Source organism: Perognathus longimembris, chromosome 1, assembly GCF_023159225.1.
Source record: "Perognathus longimembris pacificus isolate PPM17 chromosome 1, ASM2315922v1, whole genome shotgun sequence".
Taxonomy (NCBI): domain Eukaryota; kingdom Metazoa; phylum Chordata; class Mammalia; order Rodentia; family Heteromyidae; genus Perognathus; species Perognathus longimembris.
Window position 1 is genome coordinate 129101767 of NC_063161.1, and position 25734 is coordinate 129127500.

General features: G+C 40.8%; 1 protein-coding gene across 2 annotated transcripts in view; it reads left to right on the forward strand.

Moving 5' to 3' along the window:
* Nfx1 (nuclear transcription factor, X-box binding 1) overlaps positions 1 to 25734 on the forward strand; it is a 57455-nt gene that overhangs the window by 15068 nt on the left and 16653 nt on the right. For both annotated transcript variants that reach the window (XM_048363008.1, XM_048363087.1), the window contains exons 5-11: positions 570 to 675; positions 12597 to 12668; positions 15580 to 15719; positions 16122 to 16221; positions 16304 to 16521; positions 18051 to 18148; positions 22629 to 22659. In XM_048363008.1, the coding sequence (XP_048218965.1) occupies positions 570 to 675; positions 12597 to 12668; positions 15580 to 15719; positions 16122 to 16221; positions 16304 to 16521; positions 18051 to 18148; positions 22629 to 22659 (765 nt within the window). The remainder of the gene's footprint in view (positions 1 to 569; positions 676 to 12596; positions 12669 to 15579; positions 15720 to 16121; positions 16222 to 16303; positions 16522 to 18050; positions 18149 to 22628; positions 22660 to 25734) is intronic.

Consider the following 25734-nt stretch of genomic DNA (forward strand, 5'->3'; position numbering starts at 1 on the left):
TCCCATCTTAGAGCCTACCTCTTCTTTTACTTCAGTATTTTCCCTTGCTCTCTCTCTTCCCTTTCACCCTTTTCCCTTTCTCTTTCCTTCCCTTTCTTCTTTCACTCACTTTCCTTACTTCTTCCCTCCCTCCCTGTTTTGGAGATCAAGCCCAGAACATAGTTCTCTACCCTGAGCTATATCTCCCAGTTTTCTTCACTTATTTCTTTCTCATCTTTACCAAATAAATTCCCTTATCAGTCCAGAGATCCATTTAAAGAAGGTTTATCTAATATTTATCATAGCTTTATCATATCAAAGATAGTTTTTATTCATTAGACAGAATGGCATTTTCATAAGTAAAAATATCTGTTTTCAGGTAATCTAGAATTTAATATTTATCATGCTTGGTGGAGTTTTGGTAACTAGCATTCAACCATCTTTTTTAAATTTAGGATGTGAGATAATGTATTTGTCACACTAATAAAAACTACTTTTAAGGTTCATCCTGTCTAGATATATAGTATTGTTTAGAAATGAGGACATAGTTGCAATTTGTAGCATTGACTCTCTGATCTAATATGTTTTAGGCAAGGTAAAGAATCCTGAATGGAGCAGAAATGAAATTCCGCATAGTTGTGGTGAGGTTTGTAGAAAGAAGCAGCCTGGCCAGGATTGCCCACATTCCTGTAACCTGTAAGTTGGAATGCTAGACCTCTGGGGATTCTTGGTGCACATGCTTTGCTGGTTGCTTTGAGTATGCATACCTGGTTAACATGTAACAAGTTGAGGTAAAAAGTAATAGGGTACTATGTACTGAACAATTACTCTGTAACCAAGTACTCTATAAGTTAACTTGTTGAGCCTAACCACAGTCCAGTGATGATCACAGAAGCTCAGAAAAGCAACTTGTCCAGTGTCACAATTGTAGAACATAATGGAGCTGGAATTTTGAAATCTAGTGTTTCTTCAACTGTATTACATGGCTGTTTGTGTGTGTGTGTGTGTGTGTGTGTGTGTGTGTGTGTGTGTGTGTGTGTGTGTGTGTGTGATTGCATGTGCACTAGACCTTGAATTCAGAAACTCTTCTCACTTGGCTTTTTTGCTCAAGGCTATTGTTCTACCACTTGAGTCGTGCTTTCAGTTCTACATTGCTTCTAAAAAGAATTAAGACTCAGATATTTTATTCCTCAGTGATCTCCAGATTCAAGAGGGAGTATAGGATGGCCAGGAGAAAAGGCATTTGTGTAGTATCTTCTCTGATAGTATTTTTAGAATATGAGTCCTTCCCAACAGTAAATAACCAGCTTTAGAATGTATACACTTAGGGCTGGGAATGTGGCTTAGCGGTAGTGCTTGCCTTGCATGCATGAAGGCCTGGATTCGATTCCTCAGTACTACATAAAAAGAAAAAGCCAGAAGTGGTACTGTGGCTCAAGAGGTAGAGTGCTAGCCTTGAGCAAAAAGAAACCAGGGACAGTGCTCAGGCCCTGAGCCCCAAGCCCAAGAACTGGGGAAAAAAATTTTTTAAAAAGGAATGCATCCACTTAGCATCTAAAAATAAGTAGTAGTAATATGAAGGCTCATAGAGAAACTGATAGAGTTGATCACTTACAAGAGAAAAAAAAATTCTTCAGGCTTTGGCCTTGCATACAGAGTTAAATCCTGGATTTGGGTCACTTAAAATAGTGATGTGACCTTGGACAACTTATTTAACTTCTCTAAGCCTGAATTTCTGCATCTGTAAAATAATGTTGCTATGAGTAATACTCACATGAGTCTATGAAAATGAAAGAAATTAATGTACCTTAAGAGGCTTGGCACAGAGTCAAGTGGGTAAAAAAATGATTTTTTTTTTTTTTTTTTTTTTTTTTTTTTGCCAGTCCTGGGCCTTGGACTCAGGGTCTGAGCACTGTCCCTGGCTTTTTTTGCTCAAGACTAGCACTCTGCCACTTGAGCTACAGTGCCACTTCTGGCCATTTCCTACATATATGGTGCTGGGGAATCAAACCCAGGGCTTCATGTATACGAAGCAAGCACTCTTGCCACTAGGCCATATTCCAAGCCTGTTGGACCCAGGAACTGCAACCGTAGTCAGGACACAGGGGATGCAAGGCGAGTAAACCAATGCATACTTTATTTCAGGAGGGCCAGAGTTTATATATCATTAGAAATCAACTCACAATTTTCAGGGTAAAGGTTAACATAGCATATTACCCACTATAAATTACAAGAATTCGAGGAATGCCATTTCTGGGAGGAAGGGAACCAACACAGAAGTTTATCTACTACAAAAGTTTACTGCTTCAAAGAGAGTTTACTTATTTAGGGCTAAACTATTTACTATCTAGCTACTGTTTGCTCTGGACCTTGACCAGGGCTCTATACACCTAAAGGAGACTTCTCTGTTTACTATGGGAAGAAACTATCCCGATTATTGAGAAGGGAATTTGCTATTTGCTAAGAAGAAGCTATCCTGGGCTGGGGATATGGCCTAGTGGCAAGAGTGCTTGCCTCGTATACATGAGGCCCTGGGTTCGATTCCCGAGCACCACATATACAGAAAATGGCCAGAAGTGGCGCTGTGGCTCAAGTGGCAGAGTGCTAGCCTTGAGCAAGAAGAAGCCAGGGACAGTGCTCAGGCCCTGAGTCCAAGCCCCAGGACTGGCCAAAAAAAAAAAGAAGAAGCTATCCTATCTATAATGAGTAACTATCACTAAAGGCAGCTGTGCAAACTAGTCTCCTCAGGGAGACTTTGTATGGGGGAAGGAGAAATTCTCCTGACAAAAGGCAGCATCCTTTGGTCCACAGACACAAAGAAACTTCTAACTAGGAATATGTTCCCAGGAGCCTGTCAGTATGCTGACGCGGCATTGACGCGACTGTGCTGAGGCTAAGTCTTCCACTTGGTCAGAGAAATTCTCCCACAATTCCCCCTTTTTTATTAATTATCAGCAGCTGCTTTATTACTAAGCTTAAGGGCTGTCAGTAACATATCAGAAGATTTATTCCTAGTGAAACACTTCATTATTGCTATGATAACACAATATCCTAAGAAGAAGACACATAACATTAGTAATAAGGCAATAGAAGCACTACCAATACTATGGGTAATACTTTGCCACCACCCTCTGGGGTCTAAACCTGGGCAAGTCCCTGAGCTATCTCATCAATAGAAGAAGCATCTGGCAATTCCTTTTGGAAAGCCTCAACTTCCCAGTACAAACTTTGCTCACTTAAAGTACCATTTGCTATGGCCTCATCCATAAGCATTTGTATATCATTCCATTCACATTCAGAGGCATTATACTTATAAGGTGTTACACAGACATGACTAGAATTCCAGTCACAAGTTAAAAGCAATCGTTGCTGTAAAGCCAAATATTTCTGTCCAAGCCAAAATCTCCTCCTTTTACAGCTTCTATCTCATCTTGAAGGTGGGTGTTTACTTCCAGCTGATGTTGCCACAAATTGTGGGAGTCCTGGTGCCACTGCACCACTAAGTCATGAGTCTGTACAGGTTTTTGTAATGCGGCTCCAGATACTGCTGCAAAAGTACCAATGGCTATCAGTCCAATGAGTCCAGCAATGATCAGTCCAATCGCACATCGACTCCTCTTTAAAAGCTGCTTAAAGAATTGCATCACTAGTCCTTGTACCGGTCCTCTAGCCCAGGGACGGTGCATACGAACAGGAACCCAAAAGGAGTTGCGCTGGGTCAAAATCATGATCCTATCTTGACTAAAATTAAAGGTGACATTGTTATTCAAGCAAGTATACAGCTTACAATCAGTGCAGGTGATGGTATTATTAGTTACGTTTATGGGGCCGACCATCAGTACTTGTGGAAAATGAACACAAGCTGAAAGGTTATAGGCCTTTATAACTTTGAAGTTGTAAGAAGCTGAAGATCTTTTAGTACCCATGTAAGTTCCATTGACCAGCAGAACAGGGGCCAGAGAAGCTGCTAGTTTCCACAAATGACGTTGTAGAGGAATAGCCTATTTCCATGGGCGAGAGCAGGTCGGGGGTCACTAAAGCCCGCTCCAAACCACCCTAAAAGCTGTTTAGCAGACATGGTATTGGACATATTCATAGATGAAGTAGGGTCACAAGATGAGTTATATTCAGTGCAGTTTTGTAACCACACACCAAAAGGTCCCCAATCATACCAAGTATGCCGAGATGTATTCCAAATAGTTGGAAAAATTCCTCGACAATTTCCCCAACGTCTTTCAGTAAAGTTCAGGTTCTGATAAGTAAAACTGTCACATCTACGCAGGCCGGCAGGACTAGGATAATTGTCCAACTTATAAGTATGCGATCCCACAGACCAAGAGGACAGTCTAACCAGCCGAGTTCTACTGGAATTATATGAACCTCCATGCTGAATCCAATATTGATATCTAAAATGATAACATGGGGAACGGCCTAAACAGCCTTAGAAAACTGAGCGTAAGAAAAATTAAAAGATCGTCCTGCTTCCATAGGAAAGACTGGAATGCCAGACCCATAAGGGGGAGAGAGTAAATTAGGAATAGATGTAAAAACAGAGACAGGGGCTTCTGTCCATAAATATAGACATAATAAAGGAGGGTTAGAAATATAGGCCCAATACATTACCTCTGATGTAGCCCCTACAGGTTATCAGGGCATATCTGTCCATTAGAATGGCCTTATCACTTGGATGAGAATGTCTCACCCAGGTCTTGATGCACAGCGGGGTGTTTGTTGCTGGATCCACTGGAGCAGGTACTAGAAAGATGGGCTGTCTTCTGTAGAAACATAAGCATAGCCTCACCTCTGGGGTATTATCTCCCCTGGAACACAATCTAGCCCCACACCCAATCAAGTCCAGACAGCCTGTGGCTTGTTTAACAAAGGCAGGGTTAAGAAGTGGTACTCTGCTCTGGCCATTATATCTCCTAGAGGCAAATTTTAAAAATTAAGAGCAAATATTGCTTCTGCAAAGTACTATCCATACTCCCCCTCTTTAACTTTTTAATTTGTGTTTTTAAGGTATAGTGAGCTCTTTCTACTATACCTTGACCTTGAGGATTATACTTAATTCCTGTAGCATGAAGAATGTTATGAAATTCTAAAAATTTTTGTACTTGTTTACTGGAATAAGCTGGTGTATTGTCAGTTTTTATTTGAGAAGGAATCCCCATGACTGCAAATGTTTTTAGTAAATGTTGAATGATATGAGTTCCTTTTTCCCCTGGTAGAGGCGTGGCCCAAATAAATGAAGAATATGTGTTGATGGTTGTTACATGCACATATTGTAAGTGGCCAAATTCAGGGATGTGTTACATCCATTTGCCAAATTTCGTTAGGAGCCAGGCCTCGAGGATTAGCACCACGGGAAAGAGTTCGTAAATGCAAAGGTCGGCAAGTAGGACAATTGGCAATAATTTGTTTAGCCTGTTTAAAAAGAATCTTATAAGTGACATGTAAATGACCTGCATTAGACTGCCGGGCAGCATGGTCTTCTTCTGCAGAGGCAAAAGAGACTAAAGCATCTACCTTAGAATTACCATATGCCATAGGACCTGGTAAATTAGAATGAGCACAAATATGAACTACATATAAAGAGTGCTGTCTCTGGTGCAACAGGCTTTGTACTTGCTTAAATAGTGAACCTAGTGGGGGTTTCATCTGAGAAATAACAGCAGAATATATATTGCACAAGACATGTGCTGCATAGACAGAGTCAGTAATTAAAAGGTACCAAGAAATTTTCCAGAACATATATTATAGCCTGTAATTCATTTTGTTGTGCTGATTTCCAGGGAGTAAGGAAAACTTGATATTTATTTTCTGTCCAGAAAGCACATTTGTTATTTTTGGTACCATCTACAAAAACATTAGGAGCATTTAGGATGGACTCAGAAAGTAAAATATTATCAATAAGTGTGTCTTTGAAAAAAATGCCATAAAGGGCTAGAAGGTAGATGATACAAGATTTCTCCAGTAAAGCCATTTAATGCTAGAGGGAGGATATCAGAGGTTTGTAAAGAAAATTCGAATTTCTGTTTAGGTATAGTGATGACAATAAAGTATATATCTTGTCCACTGATTTGCAGGCATGTTTTACGGCCTTGCATAATAATGAAGCTGATCATCTCCAAATAGGTAGTTAATGTTTTGGAGAATGTGTGTTTGATATATATCCATTCCAAAGGCTTATTGTGCTGTGCTAGCACCCCTGTGGGGTAGTCTTTGGTAAGTAAAATTAACAACCCAATAGGAGCAGATAAGTCTACCTGAGCTAAGGAATTTTGAGTCAAGGCCTTTTCTACTAAGAGCAGTTCCTGACGTGCCTCATCAGTTAATTTACGAGGGCTATTTAAATCTGAATCTCCTTGAAAAATGGAAAATAGATTATGCAAAGCATATGTGGGAATTCCTAAGGAAGGGCGAAGCCAATTAATGTCCTCTAATAACTTTTGAAAATCATTAAGAGTTTTTAACTCCTCGGTCCGAATTTTTATTAATTGGAGGTAACTGCTTGTCTTCTAACTAAATATCCCAGATACTTAATCCTCTGTTTGGATTTTTATCAGGAGCAACTACTAAACCATATTGTTGCAGATGCAAAGGCAAAATTTTTAACAACTCTGATAGAACATCTTTATGAGGTGCAGCAAACAGTAAATCATCCATATAATGAATACATAAAACCTGAGGAAATCTTTTTCTAATAGGTTCTAATGCTCTGGCTACAAAAGTCTGACACATAGTAGGTGAGTTCATCATGCCTTGAGGCAAAACCTTCCATTGGAACCTTCCACGGGGTCCTTGGAGATTTATTCGAGGTAAAGAAAAAGCAAAATGCAAGCAGTCCTCAGGGTGTAAGGGAACAGTAAAGAAACAATCTTGCAAATCTATTACTATAATATGCCAATTTTCAGGGATCATAGATGGCTGGGGCATGCCAGGTTGTAAAGCACCCATAGGCATCATAGCTGCATTTACAGCTCTCAAATCAGTGAGCAGCCTCCATTTGCCAGATTTCTTTTTTTTTTTTTTTTTTTGGCCAGTCCTGGGGCTTGGACTCAGGGCCTGAGCACAGTCCCTGGCTTCTTCTTGCTCAAGGCTAGTACTCTACCACTTGAGCCACAGCACTACTTCTGGCCATTTTCTGTGGTGCTGGGGAATCGAACCCAGGGCCTCATGTATACGAGGCAGGCACTCTTGCCACTAGGCCATATCCCCAGCCCTCCATTTGCCAGATTTCTTTTTTTCTTTTTTTTTTTTTTTTTTGGTCAGTCCTGGGCCTTGGACTCAGGGCCTGAGCACTGTCCCTGGCTTCTTCCCGCTCAAGGCTAGCACTCTGCCACTTGAGCCACAGCGCCGCTTCTGGCCGTTTTCTGTATATGTGGTGCTGGGGAATCGAACCTAGGGCCTCGTGTATCCGAGGCAGGCACTCTTGCCACTAGGCTATATCCCCAGCCCCCAGATTTCTTTTTAATGACAAAAATACGAGCGTTCCAGGGAGAGGTAGATACCTCAATATGATTTTTAGCTAACTGATCTTCGACAAGCTGCTCCACGGCCGCCAATTTTTCTTTAGATAAAGGCCATTGCTCAATCCAGAGTGAACGATCTGACCGCCAAGAAATCTTAATTGGGGAGACATCCATCTGAATGTTAAGGGAAAACTAAATGAGCTCCCTACTGTTCCATTACATCTTGACCAATGATGTTAAATAGGCACTTCTAAAACATATGGTTTAACAACAGCATGCTGGCCTTGACCATCAATAACATCCTGATATTCAACACTTTGTTAAATAACTGAAACTGGTGTACTACTGACAACCTTTTATTTCACATTGGATGGTTTGAGTCACCCAGCCTCAAGGCCATTCAGTCTGTCTGATTATAGTAATGTCAGAGCCAGTATCCAGCAATCCTTCACACTGTCTCCTATATAAAACTTACAACAAGGTTGTTTTTGTGCTACATTTAAAGTCCAGAAAACATATTGGGGGTCCGTACTGCCAAAACCTCCTTGTCGGGGGTTGGTAGAAGACGATATAGATATGTAAGGAAGTAGAATTAATTGTGCAATACGATCTCCAGCATTAATATCATAAGGTACAGGGGAGGTCATAAGGACTTGAATTTGTCCCGTATAGTCAGAGTCAATTACTCCTGGTATAACTAACACCCCTTTTGCGTTTAAACTCGAACGCCCCATAAGGAGGCCCCAGGTCCCCGATGGCAAGAGACCATATATGCCAGTTTTAACTCTGGTGGGAGAGGAGTTAGCAGGGAGAGTTAAGGTCTGGCTTGAGAGAAGATCCGCTGCTGCACTCCCACTGGTGTCTGGCTGTAAGGAAAAGGTGGTAGGGAAACCTCGTTCATTGGAGCGGGGCCACAAGGCTGGCTGGCCCTTTGCCCTGTTTCCCAAACGCCTTGCACTTCCTCCCTGCACAGTTCCCGCTAGCGGGGGCAGCATATTCCCATCAGAGTCAACTTTAGACTGACATTCTCGGGGCCCAATGCACCCCACGTTTGCAGTGAGGGCATTTCCCCGGTGGCTTACTTGCCGATTTTCTTTTAACACAATTCTTTTTAGTATGTACCTTGTCCCCGCAGCCAAAACATCTAAATTCCCCAGATTCGGGTAACTTCAGATTGGCAGCCAAAGTCTGTCCCAACAGCCTCATCTTCTGAGAGTTCGAATATACATTCCAACAAGCTTTGGCATATACTAGTATATCCCCAGTCTCTCTAACAGGCAAAATAGCGCGTTGACAATCCTCATTAGCATTCTCAAATGCCAGTAATTTAATTAATTGATCACGAGCAGCAGCATCTTGTACTGTCCTATCGATGTTTTTCTGAAGGCACGCTATGAAGTCTAAGTAGGGTTCTTGGGCCCCTTGAACAATGTGCGCCCAGGAACCTTCCTTTTCACCCAAAGGACCTACCCCACCCGAAGGACCTACCCGACCCCATGCCTCTAAACATATCTCCTGCAGCTGATCCTGAATCTCCCTTGAACTATTTACTTGGTCCTGGGTGCTCTTGTTAGCAATGCCTGTTAGCATAGCATGTGTTATCCTGCTAAGGGCAGGATTACGGGACTGAACATTTTGGGCTGCTTTGACTGCGGCAAGATCACTATACCACATTAGCCATTGTAAATATTCCTGAGGTTTTAATAACGCTCTACACACAACTTTCCAATCCTCAGGGGCCAAGTTTCCATAAGCAGAGACAATTGCCAACATTAGTTCTTTAACATATGGCGCTTGCAGTCCATATAAGGTTACTGCCTTCCTTAGCTGACTTAAATGGGCCATATCAATGCTCTCATAATGAGGAGGCTGTACTACCCCATCGACCGGAGGGGGTCCAATGATGGGGAAGGCTTTCTAGCGAGGGAGAGGAACAAAGTCATCAGAGTTAGAATCTGAAGAAGAGAGGAGTAAAGGCAAGCTTTGCAGCTGCGGTTTTTTCTTTTCAAGTCTCATTTTCATTGCAGTCCATGGCAGATCGCTAGAGCGTCTGTAATGCTTTGACTGCCCTGCTGAGCTATATGGACCGGCTTCATTTTCTGAACAGATATGGGTAGTGGCCGAAAATTTAATTTTTGGCACTACTTCTTCTCTATCAGAGCTGGCAGGAGATTGCTCAGGTGTAGCCATCTCTTTTAGCTCCTGCCCAATTCGAGTTTTTTCCTCCTCGGGCAAATTACAAGCCTTCATAGCTTTCTCCACATCAGCCTTCAGCTCAGTGGCTGTTGTTACGACAGCATCGCGAGACATCATACTTAGTGCTGCATGTGTTAGTGCCCAAACAGACCAAAATGTGACTGGAACCTTATCTCCATGCCTATATGCCTTTTCCACATTATTCTTTACTCGTTTCCAGACTTCTAAATCTAAAGTACCTTCCTCCGGGAACCATGAATTATACTCCACTACCACCTGTACACACTCATCTATTTGTGAGCGGGAGACTATAGCTCCATTCCGTTTCAGTACATGGTGGATGAGGTTAGAAAATGGAGTTGATTTAGCTTGTCCCATAACCCCGTAATTCTTTGAGAGTAGGAGCTCACCACACAGATGTCTTATCTCCTGTGAATTACAAAATATCTCTCACCTCACTCGAGAGCTCGACAGTTCTGCGACCTCCTATGGATCAGAATATCAGGTCCCTGGTTTCGGACTCCAGTTGTTGGACCTGGGAACTGCAACCGTAGGTCAGGACATGGGGGATGCAAGGCGAGTGAACCAATGCATACCTTATTTCAGGAGGGCCAGAGTTTATATATCATTAGAAATCAACTCACAGTTTTCAGGGTAAAGGTTAACATAGCATATTACCCATTATAATGACAAGAATTCGAGGAACGCCATTTCTGGGAGGAAGGGAAAAAAAACGTGCATTCGAGAGCTGGGAATGTGGCTTAGTGGTAGAGTGGTAGAGTGCTTGCCTACCATGAATTGAAGCCCTGGGTTTGATTCCTCAGTACCACATAAACAGAGAAAGCCAGAAGTGATGCTGTGGCTCAAGTGGTAGAGTGCTATCCTTGAGCAAAAGAAGCTCTAGGACAGCACCCATGCCCTGAGTTCAAGCCTTAGGACTGACAAGAAAAAAAAAAAGATATGTCTTCAGCGGATACTGTCTGCTGAGGGATCACCTTAGAAGACTAAGCTCTTTTTCCTGGATTGTTTCCACTGCTCAAACTTTTTGGTTTGTGCCAGTCCTGGGGCTTGACCTCAGGGTCTGGGCACTGTCCCTGAACTTTTGTACTCAAGGCTAGTGTACTCCTTGAGCCACAGCTCCACATCCAGCTTTTTTGGGTAGTTAATTAGAGATAAGTCTCCTGGGCTTTCCTGCGCAGTTTGGCTTTGAACCAAGATCCTCAGATTTCAGCCTCCTGAGCAGCTACAGGATTACAGGTGTGTGCCCCTGGCTCCCAGCCTGAGTCCTTAGTTAAGAGTTACTATTGTTGGTTTAGGAGTTACATATAAAACTAAATATCCAGTCAGATTACTTTATAAGCATGTTTGGCTTTTTTTTAACATGAAATTTTATTACCCATGCGTTAGATGTGCCTCATATTGATTTTTAATTCTGAAAAGTTTATACTTTCCATCACTTAGAATGCTTGTCCCCCCAAAAAGTCATAGAAGGTCCCAGAATGTAAATAGTGATACTTCTGAACCAGTGTATACTCTTTAACTTACTGGGATGCCTGTTAGAAAAGGGAAATATTTATTTGAAAAATGTACAAATTTTGTTTGTTTTTGATCTCTATAGTATGTGGTTTTTCAGATGTCTAGTTCTGACATGTGATATATCACTGATCTCAAGTCTACCCATGACACCTGCCTCTTCGACCTCTTTTTTGTTTCTTACCAATGTGTCACATCTCATGCCAATCTTTCACTGTCCCCATTGTTACTCTACCATTACTCTGTTGCTTGAGTATTACTTCACTAGCTGGTGAGAAAAAAAAAGAAGATAGACAGATAGATAGATAGATAGATAGATAGATAGATAGATAGATAGATAGGCACACACACACATACACTTCAACCAGGTAGATTTGAGATGTATTACTTTGCTCAGATTCTGAGCAATACCTCCCAATGGTACCTCCCAATACCATTCTGCCAGTCAATAGAGTGGCAAATTCTATTATTTCTTTTCCTCTTTTGCTTTCTTATTTCCCTTCCTCACTTCTTTCCATCTTTCCCTTTCTCCCTCCCTATGTAGCACGGGATGGCTTTAAGCTCAGTCCTCCTGCCTCTGCCTCCCAAGTGCTAGGATTTTGAATGTAGTTCACCATTTCCTGGCTTGTTTTTTTTTTTTTTTTTTTTTTTGGGCCCAGGAATCCCTGGCTTCTTCCCGCTCAAGGCTAGCACTCTGCCACCTGAGCCACAGCGCCCCTTCTGGCCGTTTTCCATATATGTGGTGCTGGGGAATTGGACCGAGAGCTTCATGTGTAGGAGGCAAGCACTCTTGCCACTAGGCCATATTCCCAGCCCCCCCCTTTTTTTTTTTTTTTGGCAGTGCTAGAGATTAACCCAGGACTTCCATATACCAGTAAGTGTGCCACAGCTGAAGAACAATAGGCACATTGCCTGGGTAGACCCAGGCCATATATCAAAAATGTCATTATTAAACCTGTATAAAACCAGTGTTTTGTAATTCCCGTGATTCCATTTTGACTTAGGCTTTGTTCTTCTGCCTTAATACTCTAAAATGATAATGCTGTCTGTCTTGTATAAAAATGTAATTGCTAACCAGGTGCCAGTGGCTTATACCTCCTAGCTACTCAGGAGGCCAAAATCCAGAAGATCATGGTTTGAAGCCAGCCTAGGCAGAAAAGTCTGAGAGTTCTATCTCCAAAAAAATGAGCAGCGAAAAGCTGAGGTGGAGGCATGGCTCAAGTGAGTTCAAACCCTGGTTCAGCCAAAAAGGAAAGAATAATAATTGTTTATTTAGTTTAATCAAACTTAGAGATATACTAAGATATTTCGTGGTGGGTTTATTTGTTGCTATGTTTACAATAGGATCCACTTGAGGCAGCTTTGTTTTGGTTGGTTCTGGTACATGATTTATTCATTGAAGCTTTTCTTTTTTAGTCTCTGCCATCCTGGACCATGCCCACCCTGCCCTGCATTTATGACTAAGACATGTGAATGTGGACGGACCAGGTAAAGATAACAGTTACACTCCACAGAAGACCTCAGCTTCTACATGCATGATTTACTTGTGAATTTTTAAAGTAAAAATATTTATAATTAGGTATTTTTTAAATGGTAGGTATAAATAAAGTCATCCCTTGGTATCCATTGGGGATTTTCCACCAGGACATCTTAGGATTAAAAATTTATTAATGCTCCATTCTTTAATCATCTTTATATATCACGTATTAATACAGTGTAGATAGCTGAGGGGGCTGAGTTCTGAAGATCATGATTCAAAGCTAGCTTAGGCAGGAAAGTCCACGGGACTGTCACCTCCAGTTAACCACTGAAAAGCTGCAAGTGGCGCTGTGGCTCAAGTGGTAGAGTGCTAGCCTTGAGCAAAAAAGCTCAGAGACAGGCCTTGAGTTCAAGACCCCAGACCAGCACAAAAATAAAAAGTCTACACATTCAGTATAAACAATTTTTAAAAATAATATTAGGCCAGGCACTGGTGGCTCATGTTTATTACTCCTAGCTACTCAGTATGCTGAGATCTAAGGATTGGGTTTGAAGCCAACCTAGGCAGGAAAGTCCATGAGATTCTTATCTCCAGTTAATCACAGAAAAAAGCTGGAAGTGGTGCTATGGCTCAAGTGGTATAGTAGTATTGGCCTTCAGCAAAAGGAGCCTAGAGATCCCACCCAGGCCCAAGACCAGCAAAAATAAATAAATAATTAAAAATAAAATTTTTTTAGATGGGGCTGGTAATATAACTTAGAAGTGGAGTACTTGTCTAGCATGCATGGAGCCCTGGGTTCCATTCCTCAGTACCACATAAACAAAAGGCTGGAAGTGGCGCTGTGGCTCAAGTGGTAGAGCACTAGCCTGAGCACAAAGGGTTCAAGGACAGAGCCCAGTCCCTAAGTTCAAGCCCCAGGTCTGGCAAAAAAAAAAGTGTGTGTGTGTTTGTGTGTGTGTGTGTGTGTATTGTTGATCTGCGTATTAAGGTGTGTGTGTGTGTGTATGTGTGTGTGTTGTTGTTGATCTACATATTAAGAAATCTTGGATGTGCAGAGTCAGCCTTAATGTTTTTATATAGATAGTTCCCTGTGATCTCTTGATTCTGTTTTGCAATCTTATAACTGTTGAAGAAGTTGTATGCACAGTGAAGTAAGATTACCCAATTCACCTAATATCCATCATCTACAGAGAACTCAAAAAACTAACCCCCTCCAAACGCAGTAAACCAATTATTAAATGGGCAAAGGAGCTAAAGAGAGACTTCACAGGAGAAGAGATAAAAATGGCAAAGAAACATATGATGAAATGTTCAACATCCCTGGCAGTAAAGGAAATGCAAATAAAAACAACCCTGAGATACCACCTCACTCCATTTAGAATGGCCTATACTCTGAACTCAGCCAACAACAAATGCTGGAGGGGATGTAGGGAAAGAGGAACCCTTCTCCATTGTTGGTGGGAGTGCAAATTAGTACAACCACTTTGGAGAACAGTATGGAGGTTCCTCAAAAAACTCAACATAGACCTGCCCTGTGACCCAGCCATACCATTCCTAGGCATCTATCCTGAACAGGTCTCAGGATATCAAAAAGACATCTGTACCTCCATGTTTATTGCTGCACAATTCACAATAGCCAAAATATGGAAACAACCCAGATGCCCCACTACAGATGAATGGATCCAAAAAATGTGGTACCTATACACAATGGGATACTACATAGCAATTAGAAATTATAAATATTGGTATTCACAAGGAAATGGTCAGAACTTGAACAAATAATGTTGAGCGAGACAAGCCTAGAACACAGAGAACAAAGGGGCATGGTCACCTTGATATATGACTGGTGGGGGGGGGGGGCAGACAGTAGAGACCAGGTCTGTGAAACAGAAAACTTCTTTTCAAATGGTATTTCCACAGGTTTGGGTCAGCAACCTTACATTATGTATCTAAAACCAAACAACTACTAAACATAAAAAGGTCTAGAATAGACCTATCAGTGGATCACAATAGCTCAACAGCCATGTACATATGGTCATATAAGACGAGGATAAGCAAAAACAACTCCAAGAGAAGGACACAGGAGGATTCTATTGTTGACATTACATTTAAAGTTCTAGGTGAATTTCCTTTGGTGTATGCTGCGTGGTTATTGTATATGATTTGGTACACTGGGTATTGTATATTTGCCTACCTAATCTAGGGAACGGAAAGAAAAAAGAGGGTGTAAGATATCACAAGAAATGTACTCACTGCCTTATGTAACTGTACCCCTTTTGCACAACACCTTGTCAACAAAATTTAATTAATACAAAATAAAAAAACTATTAATGACCCATTAACAGGTAATTTTATTTATTATTTCCTTTTTGTTCAATACAAATAAATATTGCCCCAAATTAAAAAAAAAAAAAAGAGGATTACCCAATTCAAGGGCTGGAAATGTGACTTAGTAGTACAGTGCTTGCCTAGCATGCATGAAGCCATAGGTTTGATTCCTCAGTACCACATAAACAGAAAAAATGGGAAGTGGTGCTAGGGCTCAAGTGGTAGAATACTAGCCTTGAGCAAAAGAAGCTCAGGGACAGTGTCCAGGCCCTGAGTTCAAGCCCCAGGAGTGGTTAAAAAAAAAAAAAAAAGATTACCCAATTCAGATGAAATGTCAAGGTAGCAGGAATTTTTTTTGAGAGGGGGGGGCATCATGGGCTTGAACTCAGGGCCTAGGCTCTGTCCTTGAGCTTTTTTACTCAAGGCTAATGCTGTACAACTTTAAGCCATGGTGCCACTTCCTGTTTTTTCTAGACTGGCTTTGAACTGTGATCCTCAGATCTCAGCCTCCTGAGTAGCTAGGATTACAGGTGTGAGCCACCAGCACCCAGAAGGAATTTAGACTAACCTATTTGTATCTATTCTTTATAGGCATACAGTTCGATGTGGCCAGGCTGTCTCAGTCCACTGTTCTAACCCATGTGAGAATATTTTGAACTGTGGTCAACACCACTGTGCAGAGCTGTGCCATGCAGGTCAATGTCAGCCTTGCCGGATCATATTGAACCAGGGTAAGCAGTGCTTGGGGACTTTTCTGGAATTAGATGGTATGTGAATTGCATTGCAAACAAAAAAGCACAGGGGCAGTGCTCAAGCCCTGAGTTCAAGTACCACCCAATTCATTGGGTCCATTGTGGGCATAAGAACCAGATAGTATCCTCTTTAGTCAAGAAGTCATGTTAATGCTGTTCTTAGGATATGCTGCAGAGGCATGATGAGATATTGGCAGAGTAATGAGTCTTTTTTTATTCCTGTGTAAAACTTTATGTGTAGAAACACATTAATTTCTGCATCAAGTCTGATCACCACACAACCAAAGAACATTTTGTGTCATCTTATAAATTGTTGGAAGTATTTTTAAGAAGACATTGAAACTGCTAATTTCTTGTTTTTTTTCTAATTGTTTCTTCTAGTATGCTACTGTGGCAGCACCTCCCGAGATGTATTATGTGGAACAGACATAGGAAAATCTGATGGATTTGGAGACTTTGGCTGTTTAAAGATATGTGGCAAGTAAGGTTTTTACATTTTCCTCAGTTAGAAAGCAGCTTTATCTAATGCAACAGTTATGTAATAGTCTTGTTTTTCTTAATAGGGACTTGAAATGTGGGAGTCATACCTGTTCTCAAGTGTGTCACCCTCAGCCCTGTCAGCCTTGCCCACGGCTTCCCCATCTGGTGCGTTGCTGCCCTTGTGGCCAGACTCCTCTCAGCCAGTTGCTAGAACTTGGAAGCAGTGGTCGGAAAACGTGCATGGATCCTGTTCCTTCATGTGGAAAAGTGTGTGGCAAGCCTCTACCTTGTGGTTCCTCAGGTAACTAGTCAGCATAAAGTGGCTTTAAAAATAGTCATGTAAACGCTTGGCAGCAGTGACCCAAATATTAAGTACCATTTATGGGATAAGAGGTTTTTATAAATATTGTTACCAAATTGGTATGAGTACTTTTTCCTCCTCACAACATGCTTGGGAAAATAACATCTCTCCAATTCAGGTATTTTATTTATTACCACCTGGTAATTTGTGGGATGCTATTCCTCAGGGGAATTATGATTTCTCTTTATCAGCCTACTCTATTGTAAACATCCTCTGTACTTTTACTACTCTAAGGTTCAGCAAGTGTTTAAATTTTTCTATGATAGGAATATGCTGAAACAACTGGGTGGGATGTTTGAGAACTACTAAGGTTCTAATAAAATTTCAGCCAGGTAGACCAAAGAATGTCATTTTCTATAAGTGGATTTTCCATATAGCTGAGAATACTATTCACTTTTGATGAACATCGTTTTGGATGAACATGGTTCAGAAATTCTCTTACAGGCTCAGATTGATCATTTTCACAACCCTTATGACCCTCTTACCTTAAATAAATACCATGATGCTCTCAGGGCCTACTGAGGTGTCTCAGGCTGCTTTGCCCCATACCAATATACAGTTTGAATTACTTTTTAATGATTGTTGATGCTTTTTGTTGCTTGTTTGCTTGCCAATACTTGTTTGTCTTTTTGGGTTTTTTGTTTGTTTATTTGTTTTGGGGTTTTTTTTTTTTTGCTGTTATGAAACAGGACTTGAACTTGGTACTTGACACTTGCTCATTGGCTGGCACTCTACCAACTGAGCTACTCCTCCAACCCCTTGCCAATACTTTTTGTATGCCTGTTTGCCAGTATTCAGTGTTTCCCTTTCAGATTTGTCCTTGAAAGAGACTTGTCCTTAACCTGAATATAGATCATAACTTAAGAGTTATCCGTAAATAACTTTCTGAGTGAAGAGAACTTCAGTGATATACTTAAATACAATTTTAGGAGATCTGAGTCTATTCTGGAGATGAGGGATTTTTTTTTTTTTTTTTTTTTTTTTGGCCAGTCCTGGGCCTTGGACTCAGGGCCTGAGCACTGTCCCTGGCTTCTTCCCGCTCAAGGCTAGCACTCTGCCATTTGAGCCACAGCGCCGCTTCTGGCCGTTTTCTGTATATGTGGTGCTGGGGAATCGAACCTAGGGCCTCGTGTATCCGAGGCAGGCACTCTTGCCACTAGGCTATATCCCCAGCCCCTTGAGGGATTTTTTTTTTAAGTCAAAAAATCTATTCTTGTACTTACACAAAGCAACATTCATGCCAAAGTATATTCCTGTGACTAACTAATTCCTGGAACCAGTCTGTAAAGGCCCTTCCTGCTGGATAAAAAGAAGATAGGGGAAGAAGTATTCACTACATCCTTCTTTTCCTCAACTATTCTTGGAGTTTCATGGAGCAGAAGTGACAGACCAGAGTGGCGAGTGAATTTGCCAGTGTAAAAATGAGTAGTGGCAGTTTTCATTCTTAGTTCGTTTCATTTTTATTCAAGATTTCATTCATACCTGTGAAAAGCTCTGCCATGAAGGAGACTGTGGACCATGCTCTCGCACATCGGTTATTTCCTGCAGATGCTCTTTCAGAACAAAGGTAAATTCTAAACAATGCTATAATTTTTGTGCCTTTTAAAATAGTAATTAGGGAATAATCTCAGTTTTATTCTTAATGTATGAGTCATTGAAGCCAGCCAGTGTATGTGGACACTTAGATCTACCATGACCCAGTTGTAGGATAGATGTGGGGGTTTGCAGCATTCAAGGCTCAAAGATAGAGGGACCCAGTCCACAAAGCTCCTTATTTTTGACATCCACCATAAGAATTTAGATAATCCAAATAGTCCATATGACTACTTACTTCTGATACCAATTTATATATGATAACCACTGCAAGTTCAGTGGTTTTCGTGGCTTGATAATTTAGTAGAATGACTCTCTGAGATCACTGAAACCTTATATAGTGATGGTTTGCATTATTTTATTTTATTTCATTTTTGTGCCAATACTGGCCTTGCACTCAGGGCCTCTTACTGTTCATTATCTTTTTCACTCAAGGCTGGTGCACAACTACTTGAGCCACAACTCCATTCCTGGCTTTTTGCTGGTTAATTGGTCTTTCAGGTTTGTCTTCCTGGGCTAGCTTCAAACCAAGATCCTCAGATCTCAGCCCTCTGAGTAGCCAGGATTACATGTGTGAGCCACCAACGCCTGGCTATGATTGTATTTTTAATATGTTTGCAGGGGAAAGTCCTTGAAAGAACCAGATGCAGAGCTTCATTTGTTCTTCCCCAGAGTCAGGACAGCTTTACTTCTTAGGGACAATGTAACTATATGCACAGAAAGCTCACTCAGGCTGGTGGGTTTAGAGGTTTTATTAAAGCTCCATTGTTTGAATATGGTTTCTTTGTACATGGCCAGTCTTTGTTTCCAGTCTCTTCAGAAGTCTCTTGATATTGTGTGACTCAAATCTCATACCCTAAGACTGCTTCTAAAATCATGTGTTTAAAACATTTAGTGACCCATAGTTTTTGTTTTTTGTTTTTTGTTTTGTCTCAGCAAGGAAAAATTTATTGCTGCAGAAGGGTCAGCCATCAGCCAAAAATCTGGCAAGCAAGCACACAGGACCCATAGTTTTAGACAAGTAATGATATACTTATCAGACATAGAATTGCAATAGGCTTAGAGATTACCTCTTAGAAGCCAAGTATAAAAGTCAGAACACTTATAAGCCTAGCTACTTAGGAGGCTTAGATCTGAGAATTCTGGTTCAAAGCCAGCTGGGCAGGAAAGACCATGAGACTCTACAATAAACTGAAAGTAGAGCCATGTCTCAAGAGTACTAATCTTGAGCAAGAGAAACTCAAGAGACAGTACCCAGGCCTTGAGTTCAAGCCCAGAACCAGCACCAAAAAAAATTTTTTAAGATTAATTTTCCACTGTACAACTGTCAATTTCAGCTTTCTGCCCTAGGTAGTTATGACTAGAATTGGTGCTATAGAAGAGACTTCTTAAAGACCAGCGGTGTGAGCAGTTGCATGTCTGCCTAGCAAATGTGAGGCCCTGAATTCAAATTTGAGTACTACAATATATGAATGTATGAATGAGCAAATGGAACTCTAGAGATTTCTGTCTCTAACCAGAAAAGGAAGGAAGCCTTCTTAGAGAAGTCTTCAGTGATGAGCCATCCTGTGTTTGACATGCTTCAGTACATGTCAGCACTATCCCAGCAGACCACAGGCTGGAGTGGAAACAGAATTCTGAACAGTTCTGTTCAAGTCTGCACAAGAAAGGCTATAGTCTAGAAATTGGAAGTTAGCTTAATAGGTAAGCTGCTTAATAAAAGAAAGAAAAAAAGAGCAAAAATAATAATAGTTTATTAAGACAAAAGTTGTATGAGTTGGTCATGGGGCTTGAACCAGGGCCTGGGTGCTATCCCTGAGCTTACACGTTTAAGGCTAATGTTCTTCCACTTTGAGCCTCAGCACCACTTCCTTTTCTGGTGATTAACTGGAGATAAAAGTCTCTTCAGCTGGGACGCCTGTGGTTTACCCTTGTAATCCTAGCTACTCAGGAGGCTGAGATCTAAGGATCATAGTTCAAAGTTTAAAACCAGCCCAGGCAGGAACCTCTAGTTAACCACCAGAAGACCAGAAGTGGCGCTGTGGCTCAAGTGGTAGAGCACTAGCCTTGAGCTGAAGAGCTCAGGGACAGCACGCAGGCCCAGAGCTCAAGCCCCACAACTGACAAAAAAAAAAAAGTTTCACGGACTTTCTGGCCCCTGCTGGCTTTGAACCATCATCCTCAGATCTCAGCCTCCTGAGTAGCTAGGATTACAGATGTGAGCCACCAGCGCCTGGGTTTTGTTTTTTGTTCTTATTAACTTGTGGGTGGAGATGGAATGGGAGAGAATGAAGGAACAGATGACACTGTATAAAAGGAAATGTACCTATTACCTGATGCATGTAAATGTAACTCCACTGTAGGTCACCCCTAACAAATTTTTTTTTTTAAAAAAGGGTCTTGAGCCAAGCATTCATCATTATAATAATCATTATTATAAAATAACAAGATTTTCTTTGAGCATATATTTTTCTTAAAATGTTTTTTGTAATATGAATGAGTTCTCTAGATAAATAAAATAGTCCTTAAAACTGGTAGCTCATGTCTACAATCCTAGCTACTCAGAAAGCTGAGATCTGAGGATCATGATTTGAAGCCAGCTTGTGAAGGAAAGTCTGGGGGACTCTTATCTCCAGTTAACCATGAAAAAACAGAAGTGGAACTATGGCTCAAGTGGTTTAGCACTAGCCTTGAGCAAAACAATTAAGGGACAGTGCCCATGCCCTTAGTTTAGCACCAGTACCAGTACACAGGAAAACAAAACAACAACAAAAAACTTCAAAAGCTGCTTCCTCTCTCCCTCCCCTTTATTTGACAGAAAAACTTTGAGAAATGTGTTTGCTGTATTTTATGACATTGTAATAATGAATGCTGTGTTTTACATTTTTACTGGTAATTCATTACAAGGAATTTAGGGGGCTCTGCCTTTCTCCACATCTAGGATATGACTTCAGCATGTAATTTCTCTGTACGATCCAGATTTTGAATTAGCAGTTTCATGTCACTTGGGCTTTGGTATCTCTGGAGCACAGTCCTGGGTCTTAAGCTCTGGGCCTGGGTGCTGTTGTCCCCGAGCTTCTTTTGCTTGAGGCTAGCACTCTACCATTGAGCCACAGAGCCACTTCCAGATTTTTCTTGGTAATTTATTGGAGATAATAGCCTCACAGACTTTCCTGCCAGGACTGGCTTCAAATCCCAGTCCTCAGATCTCAGCCTCCTGAGTAACTAGGACTACAGGTGTGAGCCACCAGTGCCCAGCAGTGGAGAATTTTATCATATTAATCCTGGTCAGCTCATTTTTTAAAACTGAAACATTTATTTTGCAGCTAAGAACCTTCAACTTCTTAGACCTTTTCATATCTGTTAACTTTGTTAAGCTTCTTTTAAAATTGGGGTCATTTTTACTAAGAAATACATATGTACATACACATTTGTACATGCATGCAGGTGTGTGTGTGTGTGTTTTGCTGGTTTCTAAGTGAGTATATGGCTACCTGTAAATGAGATCAAAGTCAAATTCAGATGTAGAATGCTTGGCAGCTAGCTGGCTTATACTACCCTAAATGACTGACTAACTCACTCACTCCCCATATATTCAGGATCCTGTCTCAGCAAATAACATATGATAAATCTTTGACCTGTTTACACATAATGAAGCCACAGTATTAAGTAAGACTCAAAGGCCCAAAAGTTTAGGACTGGAGTCATGGCTTAGTTGGTAGAGCTCCAGCCAATGAGTATCAGGTACCAAGTTCAAGTCCTCGTCTCAGACAATTTTTTTTTTGCCAGTCCTGGGGCTTGGACTCAGGGTCCCTGATCTCTTTTTGCTCAAGGCTAGCACTCTACCACTCTGAGCCACAGCACCACTTCTACTTTTCTAGGGATTAATTGAAGACAAGAGTCTCATGGACTTTACTGCCTGGGCTGGCTGCAATCCTCAGGTCTCAGCCTCCTGAGTCACTAGGATTGCTGGCTTGGGCCACCAACACCCAGCTAATTATCTTATTTTTGAAACAAGGTCATACTGTATGGCCCAAACTGGCCTCAAATCTATAATCCTCCTGCCTATGCCTCCCAAATGATGAGATCTTAGGTATATGCCACCATGCCAGCCTTTATTTTCAATTCTTACATCTGTATTTTATGGCTTTTTCTATTTGCATGCTTGCCAGGCAAATGCTTCACTTCACTTCTGCACTTTTCACTTTAGCAGCTCCTCTTTCCATTCAGATTCATACTCTATGATGTTGGAAACTGGATCATAAAGATTGTCAGAATGGTATTTGTACAAAGAAACAAACCAGGGTTCATTTGTGAGTAAAGCACATTAATATAATCAAGCTAGCTCTAGGCAGGCGGAGCTGGTGAATAACTGTGTTAGTCGGCATTTTTCTGTAGGCTGTTATTTCAATTGTTTCTAAAGTAGATATTGTTTCTTTTTCTTCCTTCTATAGGAGCTTCCATGTACCAGTCTCAAAAGTGAAGGTATGACAAGGAAGGGGTATGGGGTAAATCATCTAGCCTGAGAATAATGTTCTACATATTAATAGAGAATTGAGTTACATATTGGTCAAAATTCAGTTAAGATAAATTTAAATTTTGTTCCTTAGTTCCTTACTACCTTTACCTCTAAAGGAGAAAAAAAAAATCATAAATTGAATTCTAGTTCAAATGCTAGAAAATTCACTGAAGCCTTTTGCTTAATTTGCTTAAAATTTTTTTTGAAAAATTTGCTTTAATAAATTAAGTCAAGCATAGTCATGTCAGTGGCTTATTTACTTCAAATAATATTAAAAATAAATTGGTAGGTGGGTAGAAGAATGGATAAATGGATGGGAAAAGTAATTATATTAATGGTAGACTCTGGGTAGTTGTATTGATGTTCACTGTACAGTCATTTCAACTTTTTAATCAATTTGAAATTTTCATAGTGAAATGTTGGGGAACAAATAATACCTACCACATTTTTACATGCCAATTCTGACACTTGGCCTTCTTAAGGCTTGTTTCAACTACTAGATATCAGGAGCCAAAATCAGACATATTTGCAACCAGCAGCCTTTTTAACCTTGAGGCCTGGAACATTGTTTCTTCCTTAGTCCTGATTGTGAGTTCTACTCTAGCTGGTGCTATCCCTGTCTTAATAACCATCACATAGTCTTGTTTAAGTCATCTTCAAACCCTTTTGGAAAGGTTTTAGAAAACAGCATGTACAAAATAAAACTTTAATTCAAGTCAGGAAGAAAGAGCAGCATTGGTTAGGGAGATTCTGAATCTTTTTTTTGTTTTTGTTTATTTTTGAGACAGAATCACGCAATATAGACCAGGCTGGCCTGGACAACTCATGATTCTCCTGCCTCAGCCTCCCGAGTGCTGGGATTACAGGTGTGTACCACCACATCTGGTTTTCATTTCTTCTCTTTGTTCCTTTTTTTTTTTTTTTTTAATGCTGGTACTGGGGCTTGAACTCAGGGCCTGTGCTATTGTGCTTGGCTTTTTCACTTAAAGCTGGTTTTCTACCATTTAAGTTACTCCTCTAGTTCCTGCTGTTTGCTGGTTAACTGGAGATACAAGTCACAGATTTGTCTGCTGAGCTGGCTTTGAACAGAGGTCCTCAGATCTCAACCTCCTAAGGAACTAGAATTACAGGCATGAACCACAGGCACCCAGCTTATCCCTTTTATGGCTGAATATTCCATTTTATCTAGATACCACATTTCACTTATCCATTCATTTCGTTGGTGGGTATTTGGGTTATTTCTACCTTTTGGTTATAATGAATAATAGTGCTTAAATATTTATACACAAGTTTTTATTTGAATACATGTTTTCATTTCTTTGGGTACATAGCTAGGAATAGAATTGCTGAATCCCATGATATTTCCCCTCCTCACTCCCACTTTCAGCTAGTGTTCTACAACCTTGAGCCATACTTCTACTTTCAGCTTTTTCCTGGTTAATTGGAGATAAATGTCTCAAATTTTGTCAGCCTCGTCTGGCTTTGAGCCAGTCATCCAGATCTCAGCCTCCTGAGTGGCTAAGATTATAGGTGTGAGCTAACATGGTGACTCAGCCCTATGATATTTCTTTTTTTTTGGTCAGTCGTGGGGCTTGAACTCTGGGCCTGGGCCCTGACCCTGAGCTCTTCAGCTCAAGGCTAGTACTCTACCACTTGAGCCACAGCACTACTTCCAGTTTTCTGGCAGTTAATTGGAGATAAGAGTCGCATGGCCTTTCCTGACTTTGAAACACCATCCTCAGATCTCAGCCTCCTGAGTAGCTAAGATTACAGGTGTGAGCCACCGGTACCCAGCTCCTATGATATTTCTTAATGTTTTGTTTTGTTTTGTTTCACCTCTGAGGATCAAACCATGTGCCTTGAACACTAAGTCATGCTCTACCACTAAGTACCTTCCCATCCCTGTGTTTAATTTCCTGAAGAACTGCCATATTGTTTTCCATAGTGATTACACCATTTCACATTCCCATCAGAAATGTATAAGGGTTTTCATTTCTCCACATCCTTACCAGTAAAACTTATTTTCTGGGTTTAAAAAATTAAGCCTTCCAAAGTGAGTGTGAAAGAAGCTTTGCTTTACATTTCCCTAATGACTGAGGCTGAACATTTTTTTCCCTGCCGGTACTGGGGCTGAACTCTGGACTTGGGTGCTGTCCCTGGGCTCCTTTTGCTCAAACATTCTACCACTTGAACCACAGCATTACTTCGGCTTTTTCTGTGGTTAATTGGAGATAAGAGTCTCATGGACTTCCTGCCTAGGCTGGCTTCAAACCTCGATCTTCAGATCTCAGCCCCCTGAGTAGCTAGAATTGTAGGCATAAGCCATAAGTGCCCAACTGAACTTTTGTTTTTTATGCCAGTCCTAGCACTTATGCTAAGGACCTGGGCACTGTCCCTAAGGTTTTGTGCTCAAGGATAGCACTCTACTAGTAGAACCACAGCTCCACTTATAGCTTTTTGATGTTTAATCGAAGATGAGTCTCACAGAGTTTCCTGCTCAGGCTAGCTTCAAATCATGATCACTCAGCTTCCTGAGTGGCTAGGATTACAGGCATGAGACACTTGCACCCAGCTTGAGGCTGAACATTTTTTCATGTTCTTGATGGCCATTTGTATATTGTCTTTGGAAAATGATCTCTCCATGTCTTTTTTTTTTTTTTGAGTATGTTGGTCTTTTGTAATAGTATTCTTTTATTTATCTTAGATCCTAAACCATTAAGAGATATGAGATTTATAAATATTCTATTATGTGAGCTGTCATTTCACTTGCTTCATGATATCCTTTGATACACAAAAGCTTTTAATTTTATGCAGTTAAATATATACAATTTTGTGTGTATTGCCTTTGATGTCTTAGTCAATTTTTGCCCCTGTGGATTGAACCCGAACCTAGGGCCTCACATATTGCTGGGCAAACTGCTCTAGTAATCTTAATCTCTAGGTCCCCCTCCCCCAAGTTTGAAAGTATATATGTAAAAGATTCCTTAAAATGGAATTTCCACTTAAATTATTTTCAGGGAGGAAGATGTTATTTGTTTGTG